Source organism: Gymnoscopelus braueri (genome assembly GCF_963280865.1).
Source record: "Gymnoscopelus braueri genome assembly, chromosome: 8".
Classification (NCBI taxonomy): domain Eukaryota; kingdom Metazoa; phylum Chordata; class Actinopteri; order Myctophiformes; family Myctophidae; genus Gymnoscopelus; species Gymnoscopelus braueri.
The window spans coordinates 53,326,111-53,343,917 of NC_137609.1; the positions used below are offsets into that span (position 1 = coordinate 53,326,111).

General features: G+C 42.1%; 1 protein-coding gene across 1 annotated transcript; it reads right to left on the bottom strand.

Moving 5' to 3' along the window:
- Positions 1–735: 735 nt before the first annotated feature.
- LOC308090930 (uncharacterized protein) lies at positions 736–17,419 on the bottom strand (the record flags this gene model as incomplete). Its single annotated transcript, XM_080436203.1, has 6 exons — positions 17,158–17,419; positions 11,866–11,970; positions 10,560–10,643; positions 8,919–9,002; positions 8,013–8,135; positions 736–767 (listed from the first exon to the last, which is right to left on the bottom strand). The coding sequence occupies exons 1-6, from the start codon at positions 17,405–17,407 to the stop codon at positions 736–738; spliced, it is 678 nt and encodes a 225-aa protein (XP_080292329.1). The 5' UTR covers positions 17,408–17,419.
- Positions 17,420–17,807: the final 388 nt, after the last annotated feature.

Sequence of the window (17,807 nt, forward strand, 5' to 3'; positions counted from 1 at the left end):
GTAAACATGAGAGGATGATGCGCGCACAGTGGAGGGTTGAGCAGTAGAGGGCGCTATTACCCGCAGCAGCTCTAGTCAAATGTACATTCATAAAATAAATGGTCTTCACCGGGTTTAATGAAAGTAGATTAAATTATGCAGTTTGTAATATCTTCTTTACTCAATAAAAATGATTTGTCGGAAGTTGGATCTGTTTGTATATAATAGCAGCATTATGCCTATTATGCCTATAATAGCAGCATTATGCCTATCTAAATCCCGAACATAACAACAGAGTGAAGGGCGCTTCCGGTTCGTTCTACCCCACGCATGCGCAGATTGCGCACTCTGCTCTGTGATGACGTCGCGCGGAAACCCATCTATATATATATATATATATATATATATATATATATATATATATATATATATATATATATATATATGTATATGTATATGTATATATATATATATATATGTATATGCATATATATATATGTATATGCATATATATATATATATATGTATATGCATATATATATATATAGATATATATATATATATCATTTATTTATATATTATATATCTATAGGAACCGGGAACCGGAACCGTTAGGAACCAGAATCGTTAAGAGGAAAACTGCAGGCTTTCTATTGCTGGAAAGTTAACATGCTATAATAGAAACCATTGTTCCTTAATAAAAATCTAAATAAATACAAAATACGGTTTTAAAAAATATGCCTAATGATGTCACTGTTAGGTGGGTGTCTGCAGTGTCCACAGCCCTCCTATGAGACACAGACCGAGTAGAAAAAAAGAATTGAGTCGCCCTCGAAGTAAAAAAACTAAATAAAATAATAATCAGACTCCCACCACTGCATAATATACATACATAAATATGCATGTGAAGAAATGTATGAAATATGTATGGTCTGCACTGTGCCTGTGTGTCACACAGCTCCTCTCCTGGGTTTATGGGCGCACATGATAGTAAGAACTGCAGACCTAATGCTCCCATTTAAATGAAGGATTCCCACAGCTGTGCCTCTATATTTACATTTAAGCAGACAGTCATATCCCCACATACTCACTGGAAGGAACGAAGGAAGATTGGTCGGTCGGTCGGTCGGTCAGTCGGTGGGGCGACTGTCTATCTATCCGCCTGACTGTCTGTCTATCTACCAGTGGTGTAAAGTAGCTAAGTACATTTACTCAAGTGCTGTACTTAAGTAAAAATGTTTAGGTACTTTTTCTTTACTCGAGTATTTCCAATTGTCTATACTTTTACGTCTACTCCACTACATCTCAGAGGCACATATTGTACTTTTACTCCACTACAATTATTTTAAAACTTTAGTAACTAGATACATTATTATATCATAAAACATACATTAACCACTTTATCCCTATTTTATACATAAGCGATTTGAAAATAGCCGATCTACAAGCTCACAACGCGTCGCGGTGCGACGCGTTGTGAGCTTGTAAATCTGCTATTTTCAAACATTTTAGCACTTTTACTTTTGGTACTTTAAGTACATTTCGATACCAATACTGTTGTACTTTTACTCAAGTACATTTGTTAATTCCGGACTTTCACTTGTAACAGAGTAGTTACACATTGCAGTATTGATACTTTTACTTAAGTAAAACATTTGAGTACTTTTTCCACCACTGATATTGGTTAGCTCCAGTCCTTGATTCAATTCGTCTGGGTCCTGAGGCAAAATACTCGATAAACATGCATGTTTGTTGCATGTATCAGTATTGTGTGTTATTTACAGTATCCATTGTACCGTTCCTTGGATGTATCACAGGATTCAGGATTAGTTTTTTCCTATGGCAGGTTAAAATGAATGCTCCTTTTCATCCTGTGTGTGTGCAAGGTTATACAGATCAATGTAAAGCACGCTCGTTACATTCCATTCATTTGCAGAGCAACTTCACTTCACTGCGATTACTCTTTTGTAGAAGTTATTGTTGCAAAGAAACATGTTTTAAATGGGATTTGTCTATTATTTTCACGTTACCATGTTACCATGATTTGACCATGGTTAAGGCGGTCTGGGGCATCCTCTTGTGGCGTATCGCTTTCACCCATTAAGACCTGAGGCCGATTCTATAAATGTCTTCTAAATCCTAACAGTTTTCTGAAAATCTTATGTAACTATATCAGTGGTGGTGGTGCTCCAACTTTTTCATGTCAAGAACCCCCAAAATGATATGTATTTGGCCGCAGATCCCCATCTCAACATATGTTGTTCCAGGGACAAAAAGAAGCAAAGATTTGAATTAAAAATGTTCTCTTTAAAACATAATATAGGCCTATATATTTATTTATTTTCAAAATATCAGATCTACAAGTTCATAATGTGGCACTCGGTGCCACGCTATGAGCTTGTATATCTGCTATTTTTGAATAGCCAAAGTATAAAATAATGGGTAAAATGGTTACACAGATGCTGCCTGCCTGCCTGTCTATCTATCTGTATGCTGCGTCAATGTGAACAATGGGATCGCGGAATGTTTGACGTAGTGGGTTGGTGATGTTATTTATGCCTCCGTCTGTACGTCCATCCATCTTTTCGTCTGTCCGTACGTACGTAAACAGACGGACAAGCCGGACACATAATACCTTCGGTCACAGCTTTTGCTAAACGTCACCAAAGCCGTCACCCATGATCCACTATATATCTTCCGTTGTCACGATGACCACGTGAACGCAGCATACGGGATTAAGTGTGGCGTGCTGTTCCTTGAGCAACACAGGGAACTGAACCTCCGACAGCGGAGTGACACTGAGCTTCACAGTGAATGGGAACGATGACCTTGAACATGCTCCAATCTTTCAAATGTTCTCCCAGTGAATATGTGGGGATGTGAGAGACTGCCTTATGTAAATATACAACCACACAACTGGTGGAATCCTTCATTTAAACAGGGAGCATACAGTTGTGGAAAGTAACTAAGTACATTTACTCAAGTACTGCACTTAAATTAAATGTTGAGGTATTTTCCATGTTTCAATACTTTATACTTCCACTCCTCTGCATCTCAGAGGCAAATACTGTACCTATTACTCCGGCACAATTCAATTTAGTTACTAGTTACTTTGCATATTTAGATTAATGTTAAAACATGCATTAATCAATTAAGCCCTATTTTATGCAGACATACGATGTATGACTAAATAACAGAGACATATAAGTATTTCTACAATGTGATATTACTATGTTTACTTAAGTGAAGAGTACTTCTTCCACCACCGCTATCATATGCACCCATAAGCCCCAGCTGTGTTGCCAGATTTTGCGAGAGAAATAAGCATCCAGGTCTGTGACGACAAGCCCAAAGGAAGGGACTATATGGGCCACATGAGCACTTTAAACCTACAATATACTATACATCGGCTATTTGAAAATAGTATATCTACATTGCGACACGTTAGGAGCTTGTAGATCTGTTATTTTCAAAACATATATATATTTTTTTACTTTAGATTTTTGTAACCCTTTATTTTTTTCACCCGGTGCTAATTTTCGAAGTGATCCTGGGGCCTGTTCCTCGAAAGGTGAATTAAATAAGCCTGGATTTAAGTCAAATCCAGGCTTGACAAAGTCGGGTCCGTATAGCCTGGTTTATTCGGTTCCTGGAACGCCAAGCCAGGCTGAAAAGGAGCGATTTTGTCGAGCTAGGCCTTGTCAAGCCAGGCTGTGTCGAGCCAGGATAATGAAGCCAGGCTTCACTTATTTCTATAAAAGACCATGAAAGTCGATAGCAGAATCCTTGAACTTGACCAATCATGGAGCCCAAAACCAGAGCGGCGTTCTTCTCTGTGGCTGAACAGCAGCACTGCAGCAGCTCATGGAATCTTACAAGGAAGTAAAATTTATAATAAGCAAGAAAGGAAACACGGCCCCAATAAATATAGATCCAGGGAGAAAGCGTGGCAAAGTATTGCCGACAAATTAAATGCACAAGTTGTCCAAAAATATGCAATTAATTTATATACAAATCCATAAATATATAATTCAGTTAGGTTTAAACATAAGGAGTTTAAGTGAATGTTGGAATTATAATTATAAACACTTAGAATAATTTTCTAATTTCAAATTTCTAAAATCGAAGATCTACAAGGGAAAAGCTTGCCTTTTGGCGGCCGGGGGTCCACGGTCCACGGGGGTCAACGGGGGTCCGGGAGTACACGGGGGGCCAGGCCATGGACCCCCGGACCCCCATGGACCTCCGGACCCCCGTGGACCTCCGGACCCCCGTTGACCCCCAACAGAGGTCTGGGGTATACGGGGGTCCACGGGGGTCCGGAGGTCCACGGGGGTCCGGAGGTCCATGGGGGTCCGGGGGTCCATGGTGGTCCGGGGGTCCACGGGGGTCCGGAGGTCCATGGGGGTCCGGGGGTCCACGGGGGTCCGGAGGTCCATGGGGGTCCGGGGGTCCATGGTGGTCCGGGGGTCCACGGGGGTCCGGAGGTCCATGGGGGTCCGGGGGTCCACGGGGGTCCGGAGGTCCATGGGGGTCCGGGGGTCCATGGGGGTCCGGGGGTCCACGGGGGCGGGGGTCCACGGGGGCGGGGGTCCATGGGGGGCCGGGGACCCCCGGCCGCCATAAGACAAAAACATTTCGGGCTTGTAGATCTTTGATTTTTGCATAAGAATTGAATAAGTGTAGAAAAACTCATTGGTTTATGATTGGAGTCATTGGACTAACAGCTATTTCACAAAACTTGAAGAACAAGGCACTGGATTAATAAAGCTTGGCTGTTAGCCTGCTCCTGACCAGGCTAACTTCACAGCTAAATTGCCATGGTAACTAAGCTAGGCTTGCTTCAATTCTCTTTTGAGGAATCGGATAAGGCTAAACTTAGCCAGGGTGAACTGGCTAAACTAATCTTCAAGATAATTCACCTTTTGAGGAACCGACTCAGCTCTAATCCTGGCTAAATTAAGCCAGGATAGGTGGTAAAGCCAGGCTTTAGCTCTAATTCACCTTTTGAGGAACAGGCCCCTGGGCGCTACACCAGCCCCCCACAGCCTAGGGAGGCCAGGGCCGAGCTCATGCCTCCTTCAATGCATGAGAGCCAACGTAGCGTGTGGAAGGAACACGTTATTCCAACCAGTTCCCTTCACCTCCATCAGGCGCCCCGTCTGCCATGGGGGAGGCGGTATAGCGACCACTGGATTACTACATGTTTGTGTGAGGGTATTAACTACCCTAGGAGACACGGGGAGAACATGCAAACTCCACACAGACTAGGCCCTTTCACCAACCCCACCTAGGGTATGGGTGCTGATGACGCGGAGGAGAAGACACGCCCCCAGCGCCCACAGCTTCCCCGGCTGGAATCGAACCCAGGACCTTCTAGCTGTGAGGCGACAGCACTACCGACTGTGACACCGTGCCCCTTCAAAACATTTTTTTTAATAAAATCTTTTTGAAAAAATGTACTCTTGTACGTATCCGTAGCACACAATATTTTCAGATGGGTGTCTGCGGACAAATACAAAATAAAAATAAAAATGTTTGAGGGCCACTGGTTTAAACAACATCAGACAGCGAGCCCAAATAAGCAACCACACTTGTTAGAAACAAGCCCAAAAAAACCACAACCCGCTGCACCAAAATTTACAAGCGTCAATTCACAGAAAAAAAAGAAGCCCAAAGTTGCTTATAACAAACGGACGTGGCAACGCTGAACCCCAGAGCAGAGCTGTGTGTCTGCAGTGAGACAGAGGCCCAGTTCAGCCCATACATATTTCATACATATCTACTCATGCGTATTCATGAGGATTGTGTCGTTGGTTCAGTGTGACTGCCTGAGACCCAGAAGCGGAACACTGGGACACTTCAGCGCTATGCGAAGCACAGCCTGCAGTTCACCAGCAGGACAGGAAAGAGTGTGTGTGTCCCCATTTAGGCTGTTTAAAGTCCCTGCAGCTATAGGGGAATCACAGTCAGTCCCTCAGCCTCAGGGAAACCCCATGTTGCCTTCAGTTCAGTGATTCTTAAAGCAGTCGATCTATAAAAAAAAAATCATGTGAAGGACCCCCAAATTCATGGGATTTTGGTCATGGACCCCCATCTGAAAAAGGTTTTGTGCCAGGGACCCCCCAGAAGAGAAGATGTAGAAGAGAAGCTTATTGTGTAAAAATAAAAAAATATATATATATAACATTTCCAAAACATTTTTCAAAACATTAAAAAAATAACAGATGTAGAAGTGTGCTGTGAGCTTGTATATCTGCTATTTTTGAATAGCCAACATATAAATGGATAAAGTGGTTAAAATTATTGTAATGCTATACCTTTGCCAATCAGGATGGAATAGATAGATAATGTGTACCGATTTGCGTGATGTTTTGATTTGTTTTGCAAAAATCGGCCTCCTGGTGGCGCTATAATAGAGCAATGTTAAAAGGGTGGCATTTGTTCCTCAGCGTAATGCGAATGTACCCTGTTCTAGATTAATTATAGTCTTCAAAATAACCAGTAAAACATACTATAAACAGACGTCCGTGCTTTTGAATACGTGTTTATTGACAGGATGAATGAGGAGTCTGCAGCAGCGTACACCAAAGCCACAGCCAAGAAGTGCATCTTAGAGAAAGTCGATGTGAAAACGGGCGAGGAATCGGAAAGCAATGTATTACAGATACAGTGCAAGTTATTTGCAATAATGGTACCAGTAGCATTATTACATAGAATAGACCAGAAAACCACTCCACCAACTGTTGTTGTTCGGGTCATCATATAGTCTGAACCCAGAAGGTTCACGCATGTAAACTGTGTCCCCTTGCTCCATCTCTACGATCATTCCATTGGAAACATATTCAATAGCTTCATGATTGTTGTGTCCATACATATAAAAGAGTTGATTTCCATTTTTAAACATCTGGATACGCACATCGCCGGACTTGTACTGAGCTGCAGTAAAAGTGAAGTGATAGACTCCTTTTACAGGTGCTGTGAAGATACCTATGACACGCACGCACGCACGCACGCACACGCACACACACACACACACACACACACACACACACACACACACACACACACACACACACACACACACACACACACAAAAAAACTGAGTGTAGCAGTGTGAATATCCTGACTATTGCTTTCAATGGGAAACACACAGTTGGAGACTTATTTTGACTCATTGTATTATTTTTTAAGTCTGAAAACCAGTGAACATGATAGTATGATAGATGTTGTTGCTGTCAGGCAGAATCCTTGTATCTCCATATTTCAATTTGTGTATGTTTTTTTCATAAATCAATGATTTAAAATGTTTAAATGTTCATTTTTCAGGAAATTACAAAAACGAAACAAAAAGTGGAGTTAGGAGGTTTTTGTTCATCATTGATAAGAACAGCTGAATGGACCTCCAAGCTCACAATGAGGTTGGAGGTCAAAAGGGGGTGGAGCCTGGAGTCAGCAAAACCAGCAAAACTCCACCCCCCTTTGGTGGAGTTAGCTGGTTTAGCGGAAAGTTTAAGGATCCAATGGAGTTAGCTGGTTTTGTCAGAAGTGCTTTTTAATGTTTTTCATTGGTTTAATATGTTTTTTACCAACACACAGACAAAAGGGTGTTCAATAGCACTGATTTATGGAAAAAAAAGCAAAAGCGTCAAAATGGAGTTAGCTGGTGGGAATTATGCATGGTCCCATTTTTACACTCTGGGTTTACAGACCTGTAAGGGTCCATTTGGTCAATAGCTGGAGTACTGCCTGCACAGGTGATTTGCATTACATCCAACTACCAGCTTCAACAACACATAGTCAAACTAATCACTACTCTATACAACATTCTATTCTTATGAGTGAACTGAGTGTCACGTCTGTCTGTGGGTTTTATAAATATTGAATTAGATATTAAATTTTTTTCCTGAAAAGTAAAAGTTTGACATACAAGGGTTCCACCTGACAGCAGCGATATGTAAGTTGTGTAATAATGAGTCGGTGGGAGTTATTTGATTGAGTACAGTAGTAAGTTCATTATAAGGACCACCTACCTGAAGATGTATTGTATGCGTTGCCGATGTTAGAGAACACTTTGTTGTAGACCAGAGTGGTGTCAGAACTAACTGGTCCAACTGTTCCTCCCAAAGCAGCAGAGAAGGCCACCTTTGGTTTGTCTGTCAACAAAAGGAACACTTTTTTATAATTCAAAAACATACATTTTGCTAACCACTCACCCCTACCACTTAAGCCATACATACTGTACTTCATCGAATAACAAATACCAACAATAGCAGATCTACAAGCTCACTACATGGCATTGCAGTGTGACCCGTTATGAGGTTGTGGGTTCCTTATGAGATTGTAGATCTGCTTTTTTTGTAGTAGTATTGAAGTTTGTGTACATTGTTTTGAGAAATATCCCCACAATAGAATAGAGAAGCCAGAGTTAAAGTGGTTGAAACAACACGGCCAATCAAATGTATTAAATGTGTTGTGTTGTGTTTTTGCTACGTTGTGTTACAGTATAACAGCTTACATCCAACTACCAGCTTCAACAAGACAAAGTAGTCAAACTAAACACTACTCTATACGACATTCTATTCTTATGAGTAAACGTGATTATTCAATAATGGTGCGTTTCCACAGACCCATGGCCCCACTCCAGAGTGGTCTGAGGCAGAGCAAACAGGGCCAAACTGGTCACGTGTAATGTTGCTGGCTACTGATTGGCTGTGGTCATGATGCTTCGGTAGACTCAATTCAGGACTATTTGATCTTCAGAACATAGTTTGCTGGGATGTTCAAAAAACATCAAAGCTATAAACATGCATATACATAGCAGCAGGTATGTAGGCCTACATGAGGTTAGACATGCAGCAGAAAGGTGAGGATACAAACAGCAGCAGGTGCAGTAAGGTGCAGCAATAGAAGTTTGTTAAACAAGAAAGGTTCCATACCTGCATTCTGTCTCTTCAGTTCCTCCACTTGGGTCTCACTGGCAGTGAGTCTGGTGTCTACGGTGGACAGCTGAGCAACGTGGGCTGAAATCAACACGACATTAATATTAACTCAACCAAAAACACACCTGAAATTTCGTTTGGGGCAGAGGTTCTGCTCTGGTATCCAGGGGGTGTGTGTGTGCACAGCACAGTTTCGCTGCGATCAAGCCAACGGTGCCAGAGATTAGCTGTTCACAGACGGACACACGGACGGACACACAGAAGGACGGATGGATTTTTTTCAACAACCACACATAATTCTGAAGGGATGTCTGTCATTCATACTCTCTCTAAGTAATCTTCCAAGTCTGATTATTCATTCCTTGTGCCAATTGTTATCACCCGCCAATACTCAAATTGCACAACTTGAAATGTAGCCTGCATTTACTTATCTCTCTGTTTCTCCTTCTCACTCTCCGACTGACTCTCTCTCTCTCTGTCTCTCAAAGCCGTAGAGAGAGAGAGAGAGAGAGAGAGAGAGAGAGAGAGAGAGAGAGAGAGAGAGAGAGAGAGAGAGAGAGAGAGAGAGAGAGAGAGAGAGAGGGAGGGGGAGGTATTCCTTGTCCAAAAAAGTCTCGTCTCACCAGGCGCGTACGGTGGGTTCTAACGCGGACCGGGCAAGATTCTTAATGACTCCCCCCTTCCCCCCGTCCCCCCACCCACTGCGTCGCGGGCATGTACGCGCGCGAGGCGTGCAAGATTTTTTTGCTTAATTAATTCATTAAATGACCATAAAACAACATTAACAACACTCTACCCATCCCTCAGTGTGTTCCATCCTCAAATGTTTTACTTAAGTAAAAGTATCAAGGGTTAGAAAACTTTTTTTTCACATTTGAAAACTTGTGAAATGGGACCTTCTGCATAATGAGTAGCCTACTTTTACTTTTGGTACTTTAAATACATTTTGATACCAATACTTTTCTACTTTTACTCAAGTACATTTTGAATACCTTACTTTTACTTGTAACAGAGTATTTTTACATCGCAGAATTGATACTTTTGTTTAAGTAAAACAATTGAGTACTTTTTCCACCACTGGTATTCAGTGCATGCAGTGACTGTTAGTGCACACAGGACGAGGGAGTCGAGGGACACAGCATAGCGACCCTTCATTTCAATAAGGGCAGACGGCAGAGCCAAAACCTGTAGAACATGTTTAACACAGCCACAGAGATCAAGACTTGTTTATTAGAGGCAATTAGCATGTCTGGCTGGGGCCGCTTGACAATGGGAACGGTGGGGTGGGCGGAGGCTGCGGAGCTACTGCGCCGGTAGAGGAAAAAAAAGACGATTTTTTAAAAATATATATATAAAAAAATAGGGGAGCAGAGTTTTCCAGACCGGGCCATGGCCCCATTGGCCTCTATGACGGTACGCCCTTGCGTCTCACAGTAAACACGCTAGCCTCTCCATTAAGGGGTTAAAAGTTGGTGCGTGCGTCGCACATCTGTTTGTGGTGCTGGGTGCACAGATAGGCTATGAGAACATCTTAGTACGAGTGCAAAGGCCTAATGTTAGGTTACAAACAGCAGCAGGTGCAGTACATGAGGTGTAGTGGCTATACTATAGAACATGTTAAACAATAAGGTTTCATACCTGCATTCTGTCTCTTCAATTCCTCCACTGCGTTCTCACTGGCAGTGAGCCTGGTTTCTACGATGGACAGCTGAGCAACAAGGGCTGAAATCAACACATTAATATTAAAACAATCATATATACATATATATATACATGAAGTTTCATTTGAGTGGGTAAGCTTTCCCATGTTGATTGTATAAACCAAACATACAATAAACTAGAAAAAGTGCTCCTCGGAGCACAGGTCTCCGCCAGCTCAGGTACGTTATTGTGGCCTCCTGGTGGCGCTATAACAGGCCAATGTGAAAAGGGTGGCATTTCTTCCTCAGCCTAGTGGGAATGTGCGTGTGACATTTCACGAAAATTGCACGCTGCGTTCATAATTTGAGGCATTTTGTTCAAAACGGACCAATCCTGCAAACTTTGGAAGCAAACCTTAGCCAATGAGGATGGAATCTGAAAAATCGGACAGATCCGTGTTGATCACATGACTATAGAGATACTGTGTACCGATTTGCATGACGATTGGATAAAATCTGTAGGAAAATGGGTTTTGCACAAATCGGCCTCCTGGTGGCGCTATAACAGGCCAATGTGAAAAATTTGGGGAAGAGGTTATGAATTGGCATCCAGGGAGTGTGTGTGCACAGTTTCGCAGTGACCGGGTCAACGGTGTTGGAGATTAGCTGGCAACGGACGGACGGACGGACAGGGTGCAAAACATACTCTCTCGCCAGGCCGAAAGACAATTACATTATCAACACAGTATCTGTTCTCAAATTATTACAATATATAAAAACTAAATTAAGTCAGTTTTTCAACATTCTCCGACAGTCCTGTGGTATCAAACCGTGCCGGTCTGATACCACACGTAATTCTGAAGGCATTGTCTGTCATCTTCTCTGTAATCTTCAAAGCCTGATTATTCATTCCTTCTGCCAATTGTCATCATCTGCCAATAATCAAATTGCAAAACTTAAAATGTAGCCTATATTTAGTTTTAATTTACTCCTGCTTTCTCTCTGACTCTCTCTCTCTCTGTCTCTCAAGGCCGTAAAGAGAGAGTGAGGGAGAGAGAGAGCGAGAGCGAGAGAGAGACAACATTAATATGAACTCCACTCATAAATACACATGAAGTTTAATTTGAGTGGGCACACTTTCTCATTTTGATTATTATGGATCAAACATACAGTAAATTACATTATCAACACGGTATCTGTTCTCAAATTATGTGAAAAATATCTGAGGTCCTTTTGTATTTCAACACTGTCTTGTCCTGTCCTGTCTTGCCTGCATTCACTGAACATCCTTCTGTTCTAATCACCTTCACTTTCTTTCTTCAAGGCCTCCACGTTGCTGTCACTGCTGCTCAGTCTGGTCTGAAGGACTTCCACCTGGGATTCACTTGCAGTCAATTTTGCAGCCATTTCTGAAAATTAAATCACAGAAAAAAAGATCCCCTTAAATGAAGCCCGGCGCATCAAGTGTGTTGACGACACAGTGATGGTGGACCTGATCTCAAACTATTACGAAAGTGCCTATATGTGGCAGAACTGTCACTCTGGTGCCGATAAAACAGCCTTCTCTTCTTTCTTGTATTTGTTATTGTCTCCGCCAGGCCGAAAGGCATGGCGAGAGAGTATGTTTTGCCCCCTGTCGTCCGTACGTCCGTCCGTCCGTGTGTATGTGTGTGTGTGTGTGTGTGTGTGTGTGTGTGTGTGTGTGTGTGTGTGTGTGTGTGTCCTGTCTGTCCGTTAGCAGCTAATCTCCGGCACCGTTGGCCCGGTCGCTGCGAAACTGTGCACACCCACTCCCTGGATGCCAATTCAGAACCTCTGCCCCACGTTTTTCACATGGGCCTGTCATAGCGATTTGTGCAAAACCCATTTTTTTCCATTACTCCTACAGCTTTTAACCAAACGTCATGCAAATCGGTACAGTATCTCTATAGTCATGTGATCAACCCGGATCTGTCCCATTTTTTCATATTCCATCCTCATTGGCTAAGGTTGGCTTCCAAAGTTTGCAGGATTGGTCCGTTTTGAACAAACTGCCTCAAATCATGAACGCAGCTTGCCATTTCCATAAAATTGCACACGCACATTCCCACTAGACCGAGGAAGAAATGCCACTTGAAAATGTTCAAATCAGCCGCACGGTGGCGCTATAACAGGCCAATTTGCATTTTTAACTATAACTGCGCCGATCTGCGTGAAACTTTGCACGCACACTCCCTAGAGGCCAAGGAAAAACATCTGCACTGCATTTTTTACATCTGCTTTTTACAGCGCCACCAGGAGGCCGACTTATGTAAAATACATTTTTGGAGATTATTCCTTCAGATTCTGTCCAAAAAACACGCAAATTGGTACACAGTATCTCCATAGTCATGTGATTATGTGGATCTGTCCGATATTTCATATTCCATCCTATTTGGCTTACAGTGGCTTCCAAAGTTTGCAGGATTGGTCAGTTTTGAACAAAATGCCTCAAAACATGAATGCAGTGTGCGATTTCCGTGAAATTTTGCATGCAGATCCCAACTAGGCCGAGGAAGAAATACCCCCCTTTTCACATTCACATTGGCCTGTTATAGCGCCACCAGCAGGTCTAATTTAGCAAAACATTTGGAACAAAATGCCTCAAATCATGAATGCAGTGTCTGATTGCTGTGAAAGGCCTAAGAAGAAATGCCACCCTTTTCACATTGGCCTATTATAGCGCCACCAGGTGGCCACAATAACCTGCCTGACCTGGCGGAGACTTGTGCTCCGAGGAGCACTTTTTCTAGTTTTTTACTTATTTTGTTTCATGCAAATAATTTTATGTTATAATTGTGTTTCCTTTGCTTGATGTTCTGTGTAAAGCACACTGGCCCTCATTTATCAACGCTGTGTAGACCAAACAATGGGCGTATGGTGAGATCACCGCAACTTTGGGCATTTATCAATATATCCTGACATTGACTTCAGCGTACGGCCCGCTCAGATCTCACATCAGGTCTGAGGCATAGTCCATGAGCCAGAGCCCCAAAATTGAGCAAAAATTATCGAAAGAGTGGGCAAAACCAAACCTATATTAAATTGTTCATAGGGTACGAGTAAATAAATATATGATAACCTTTCCACAGGAGCAGCTTTTTCATGGTTATCACACATTTTGTTATTTTCCCCATACGTACATGACAGGTGAAAAAAATGACAAAATTTAAAAAAGAGTTATCATAATGAAACTTCCTGAGTTGATTACTTACATGAAGACAATGATTTATCGTATTACAAGTTTTCTGAAATTGTATATTTAAATATATTCTGGAAAGTTATGCAAATTTGGGCATATTTTCCTATGCCTAATTTGCATATTTAAATATACAATTTCAGAAAACTTGTAATACGATAAATCATTGTCTTCATGTAAGTAATCAACTCAGGAAGTTTCATTATGATAACTCTTTTTTAAATTTTGTCATTTTTTCACCTGTCATGTACGTATGGGGAAAATAACAAAATGTGTGATAACCATGAAAAAGCTGCTCCTGTGGAGAGGTTATCATATATTTATTTACTCGTATTGACCCTATGAACAATTTAATATAGGTTTGGTTTTGCCCACTCTTTCGATATTTTTTGCTCAATTTTGGGGCTCTGGCTCATGGACTAGCAGTTGTAGACTTTGGCTACACCTGTTTGTTCCATTGTAGACCTGTGGAGCAGCATTGTCTGACCATCTGACAGGCATCTGGACACATGTGTCCACTCCAAAATATATATCTAACACACTAATGAATAATCACTGTGAAAATATAACATTTTATAAACTAATTTAAACAAACTGCTTTAACAGTCATTCAGATAAGATTGCAGATCTGGCTGCATTTGCTATTTGAAAATAGCAGATCTACAAGCTCACAACACATCGCATTGCCATGTGTTGTGAGCTCGTAGATCTGCTATTTTCAAAATATACGAGCGCTTACGCGAGAGCATTTTCGGGAGTTTGGACCGGCGCGGCGGCACCACCGGGAGATCGGACATTTAACCCTCCCAAACCCACACTAGCCTTCATCCATTAATGTTCATAATGCTTTCATTCATCAATCACTCCATACACATTTCTTTTTCTTCTCTTGTACATTTTTTTTTCACTCTTCATACCAGTAACCTGTAAGCTGATTGTATGACATTCTGTATAGTAGTGTGTATATCTGTCTGTCTCTTATATGTCATCATGATTTGTGTGCATGGGGATCTCATCTTAAACAAGCTCAGTGCTTAATGAGTCTTCCAGTTTAGTAGACCTTGTATTGTGAATTTGTACTTCCATGTACTGTTGTTCTCATGTCTTACTAAATAAAGTACATCAATTAATCAATCAACACGTTCAGATTATGAGTGCCTCTCCAGGCTATCTCTCATTAACGTGGCGGCATGGCACTGGACTAACTGCAACCCGCCCGAGTCTCACGGGGAATATAGCCTACATGACTGTTTTATTTTAGTGTAACTCGAACGCGCACTGCTCTGTGTGGGTTAAATACATTAATTAAATACATATTTTTTTCCCCCCCTCTTTTTTATTTTTTTGTTGTACATAGTGTTATTTTTTTTGCTGTTTATTTTGTAATGATATTTGAACTGTGGTGCCACTATATATGCCTATGAATTAAATACCAAGGCCCTCATTGGAAACAAGTCCGCAAGGACTTTTATGAACGGACCTGTTAGACAAAGTATTTTAAATGTAACTGTGCTGTTTTACTTTTTTTTTGCCTAATAAAATATTCAATCAATCAATCAATCAATCAAATATACAAACGTATTCCATTCATGGCGATGTCATTGTTGCCATAATCTGTCATTCATGTAGGCTACTAGCCTACTTGACAAAGATTGTACCGGAATACATGGAGGACAAGTAGGTGCGTGTGCATGTGCATGTGCATGTGCATGTGTGTGTGTGTGTGTGTGTGTGTGTGTGTGTGTGTGTGTGTGTGTGTGTGTGTGTGTGTGTGTGTATGACCTGGCAGGCAGCGAGGCGAGGCGGGGGAAACTCTTTCTTATTGGCTTTCCATGCTTTGTTTGGTCGTATTCTGGTTCTTCATGTCGTAAAATCTGGGCGTTTCGAGAATATTTAAGGGCGTGTTATTTAAATGATGCTCATTTTCATCTGTCAGATTTATGTGGCCTCCTGGTGGCGCTATAATAGGCCAATGTTTAAAGGATGCCATTTGCTCTTAGGCCTTGCACGGCAATCGGACACTGCATTCATGGTTTGAGGCATTTTGTGCAAAAACATAGTTTTGCTAAATTAGACCTGCTGGTGGCGCTATAACAGGCCAATGTTAAAAGGGTGGCATTTGTTCCTCAACATAGTGTGAATGTGCGTGCAAAGCTTGACCGCACGCGGACGGTGCGTTCATGATTTGTGGAATTTTGTTCAAAACAAGCCACTTCTACAAACTTTAGATGTCAATCTTAGCCAATGAGGATGGAATATGAAACATCCATCTTGATCACATGACTATGGAGGTCATGTGTACCGATTTGCGTGAAATTTGGATAAAATCGTAAGGAGTAATATAAAAAAAATGTTTTACATAAGTCGGCCTCCTGGTGGCGCTATAAAAGGTGCCTTTGCCCTGCATTTGCAATGCAGGGCAATGGTTTCTTCCTTGATCTCTAGGGAGTGCACATACAACGTTTTACACAGATCGGTGCAGTTATAGGTAAAAACATGAATCGGCCTGTTATAGCGCCACCATGAGGCTGATTAGAAAATTCAAGTGGCATTTCTCCCTCGGCATAGTGGAAATATGCGTGCAAAATTTCATGGAAATTGCATGCTGTGTTCATGATTTGAGGCATTTTGTTGAAAACGGAGCACTCCTGCAAACTTTGGAAGCCATTTTTAGCCAATCAGGATGAAATGTGAAAAATCTGAAAGACCTGTAGGAGTACTGTCAAAAAATATGTTTTGTTCGGAATTGGCATCCAGGGAGTGTGTGTGCACAGTTTCGCTGCGATCAAGCCCAACGGTGGCGGAGATTAGCTGGTCACAGACACACACACACACACACACACACACACACACACACACGAAAAAAACATACTCTCTCGCCATGCCTTTTGGCCTTGTGGAGACAATAAAGTAGTGGGGACAGAGAGAGAGAGAGAGAGAGAGAGAGAGAGAGAGAGAGAGAGAGAGAGAGAGAGAGAGAGAGAGAGGAGAGAGAGAGAGAGAGAGAGAGAGGGTGGGAGGGTGAGAGAGAGAGAGTGAGAGAGAGAAAGAAAGAGGGGGGAGAGAGAGGGACGGTGGGAAGGGAGAGAGAGAGAGAGAGGGAGGGAGAGTCCTGACTCACCCTTATGAACATATTGCACAAGTCACCACACATCTCTCTCTGCCAGTAACATCTGCAACTAATCTGAACAAAAAGTCCCTGAAAGTTAACACACAGTCTGTCTGTTAGTTTATAGCTTTCTTTTTTGTTAAAAAGCTAATGGATGCAAATATGGTCATTTCGGTGGTCAGCTCATTTATTTTTCTGTACATATCTGGGATTTAAATGTAAACAGCATCAGTGTTAAAACGTGTTCACTAAACAAGGAGTGATAAATACCTGCATTGAGTCTGTTGAGTTCCTGCACTTGGTTGTCGCCGGCAGCCAGCCTCTCTCTCACCTGAGCCAGCATGGTGGCCAGGCTGTGCATCTTGTCCCTCATTCCTGTCACCTCTCTCCATACGTCAGCCATGGAGGGGGTTGCTGGTTCAACGCCGCTCTGTCTCGCGTTGACCAATCCACTGTCTCCCTGAGCCCCAGCCTCACACACACACAACAGCAACACAAGCAACGCTCCGTGAGCCTTCATTCTGAAACACAGTCTGTGTAGATGTTGTTCCAAGTGTGAGTCCAGATATTTAGTTTCCCAGCTATGTTGTCCCGGTTTTTTCTTTTTTATTGGAGGGAGGTGTATATGGGTATGTCTAGGGCTAACATTGGTTAGATAGTTCAGGGGGAGGGGGAGGGCTTTTAGACAGAGGGGAAAACGTAGGAGGAGTTAAGGTCCTTACACACCGGGGCGATTTTTTCGTGCGAATAATACGCTTTTTTTAAAAACCTTATAAAGTCAATGCAACCGTACATGGCGCGAAAAAGCGGAAAAGCGAAGCGAAAAAGCGTCTTTTAATTATTCAGAACGAGTCCGAATTTTGCGTATATTCGCACATTCGCCGGTGTGTAAGGACCTTTAGTGTTGTTGTTTTGGAAGA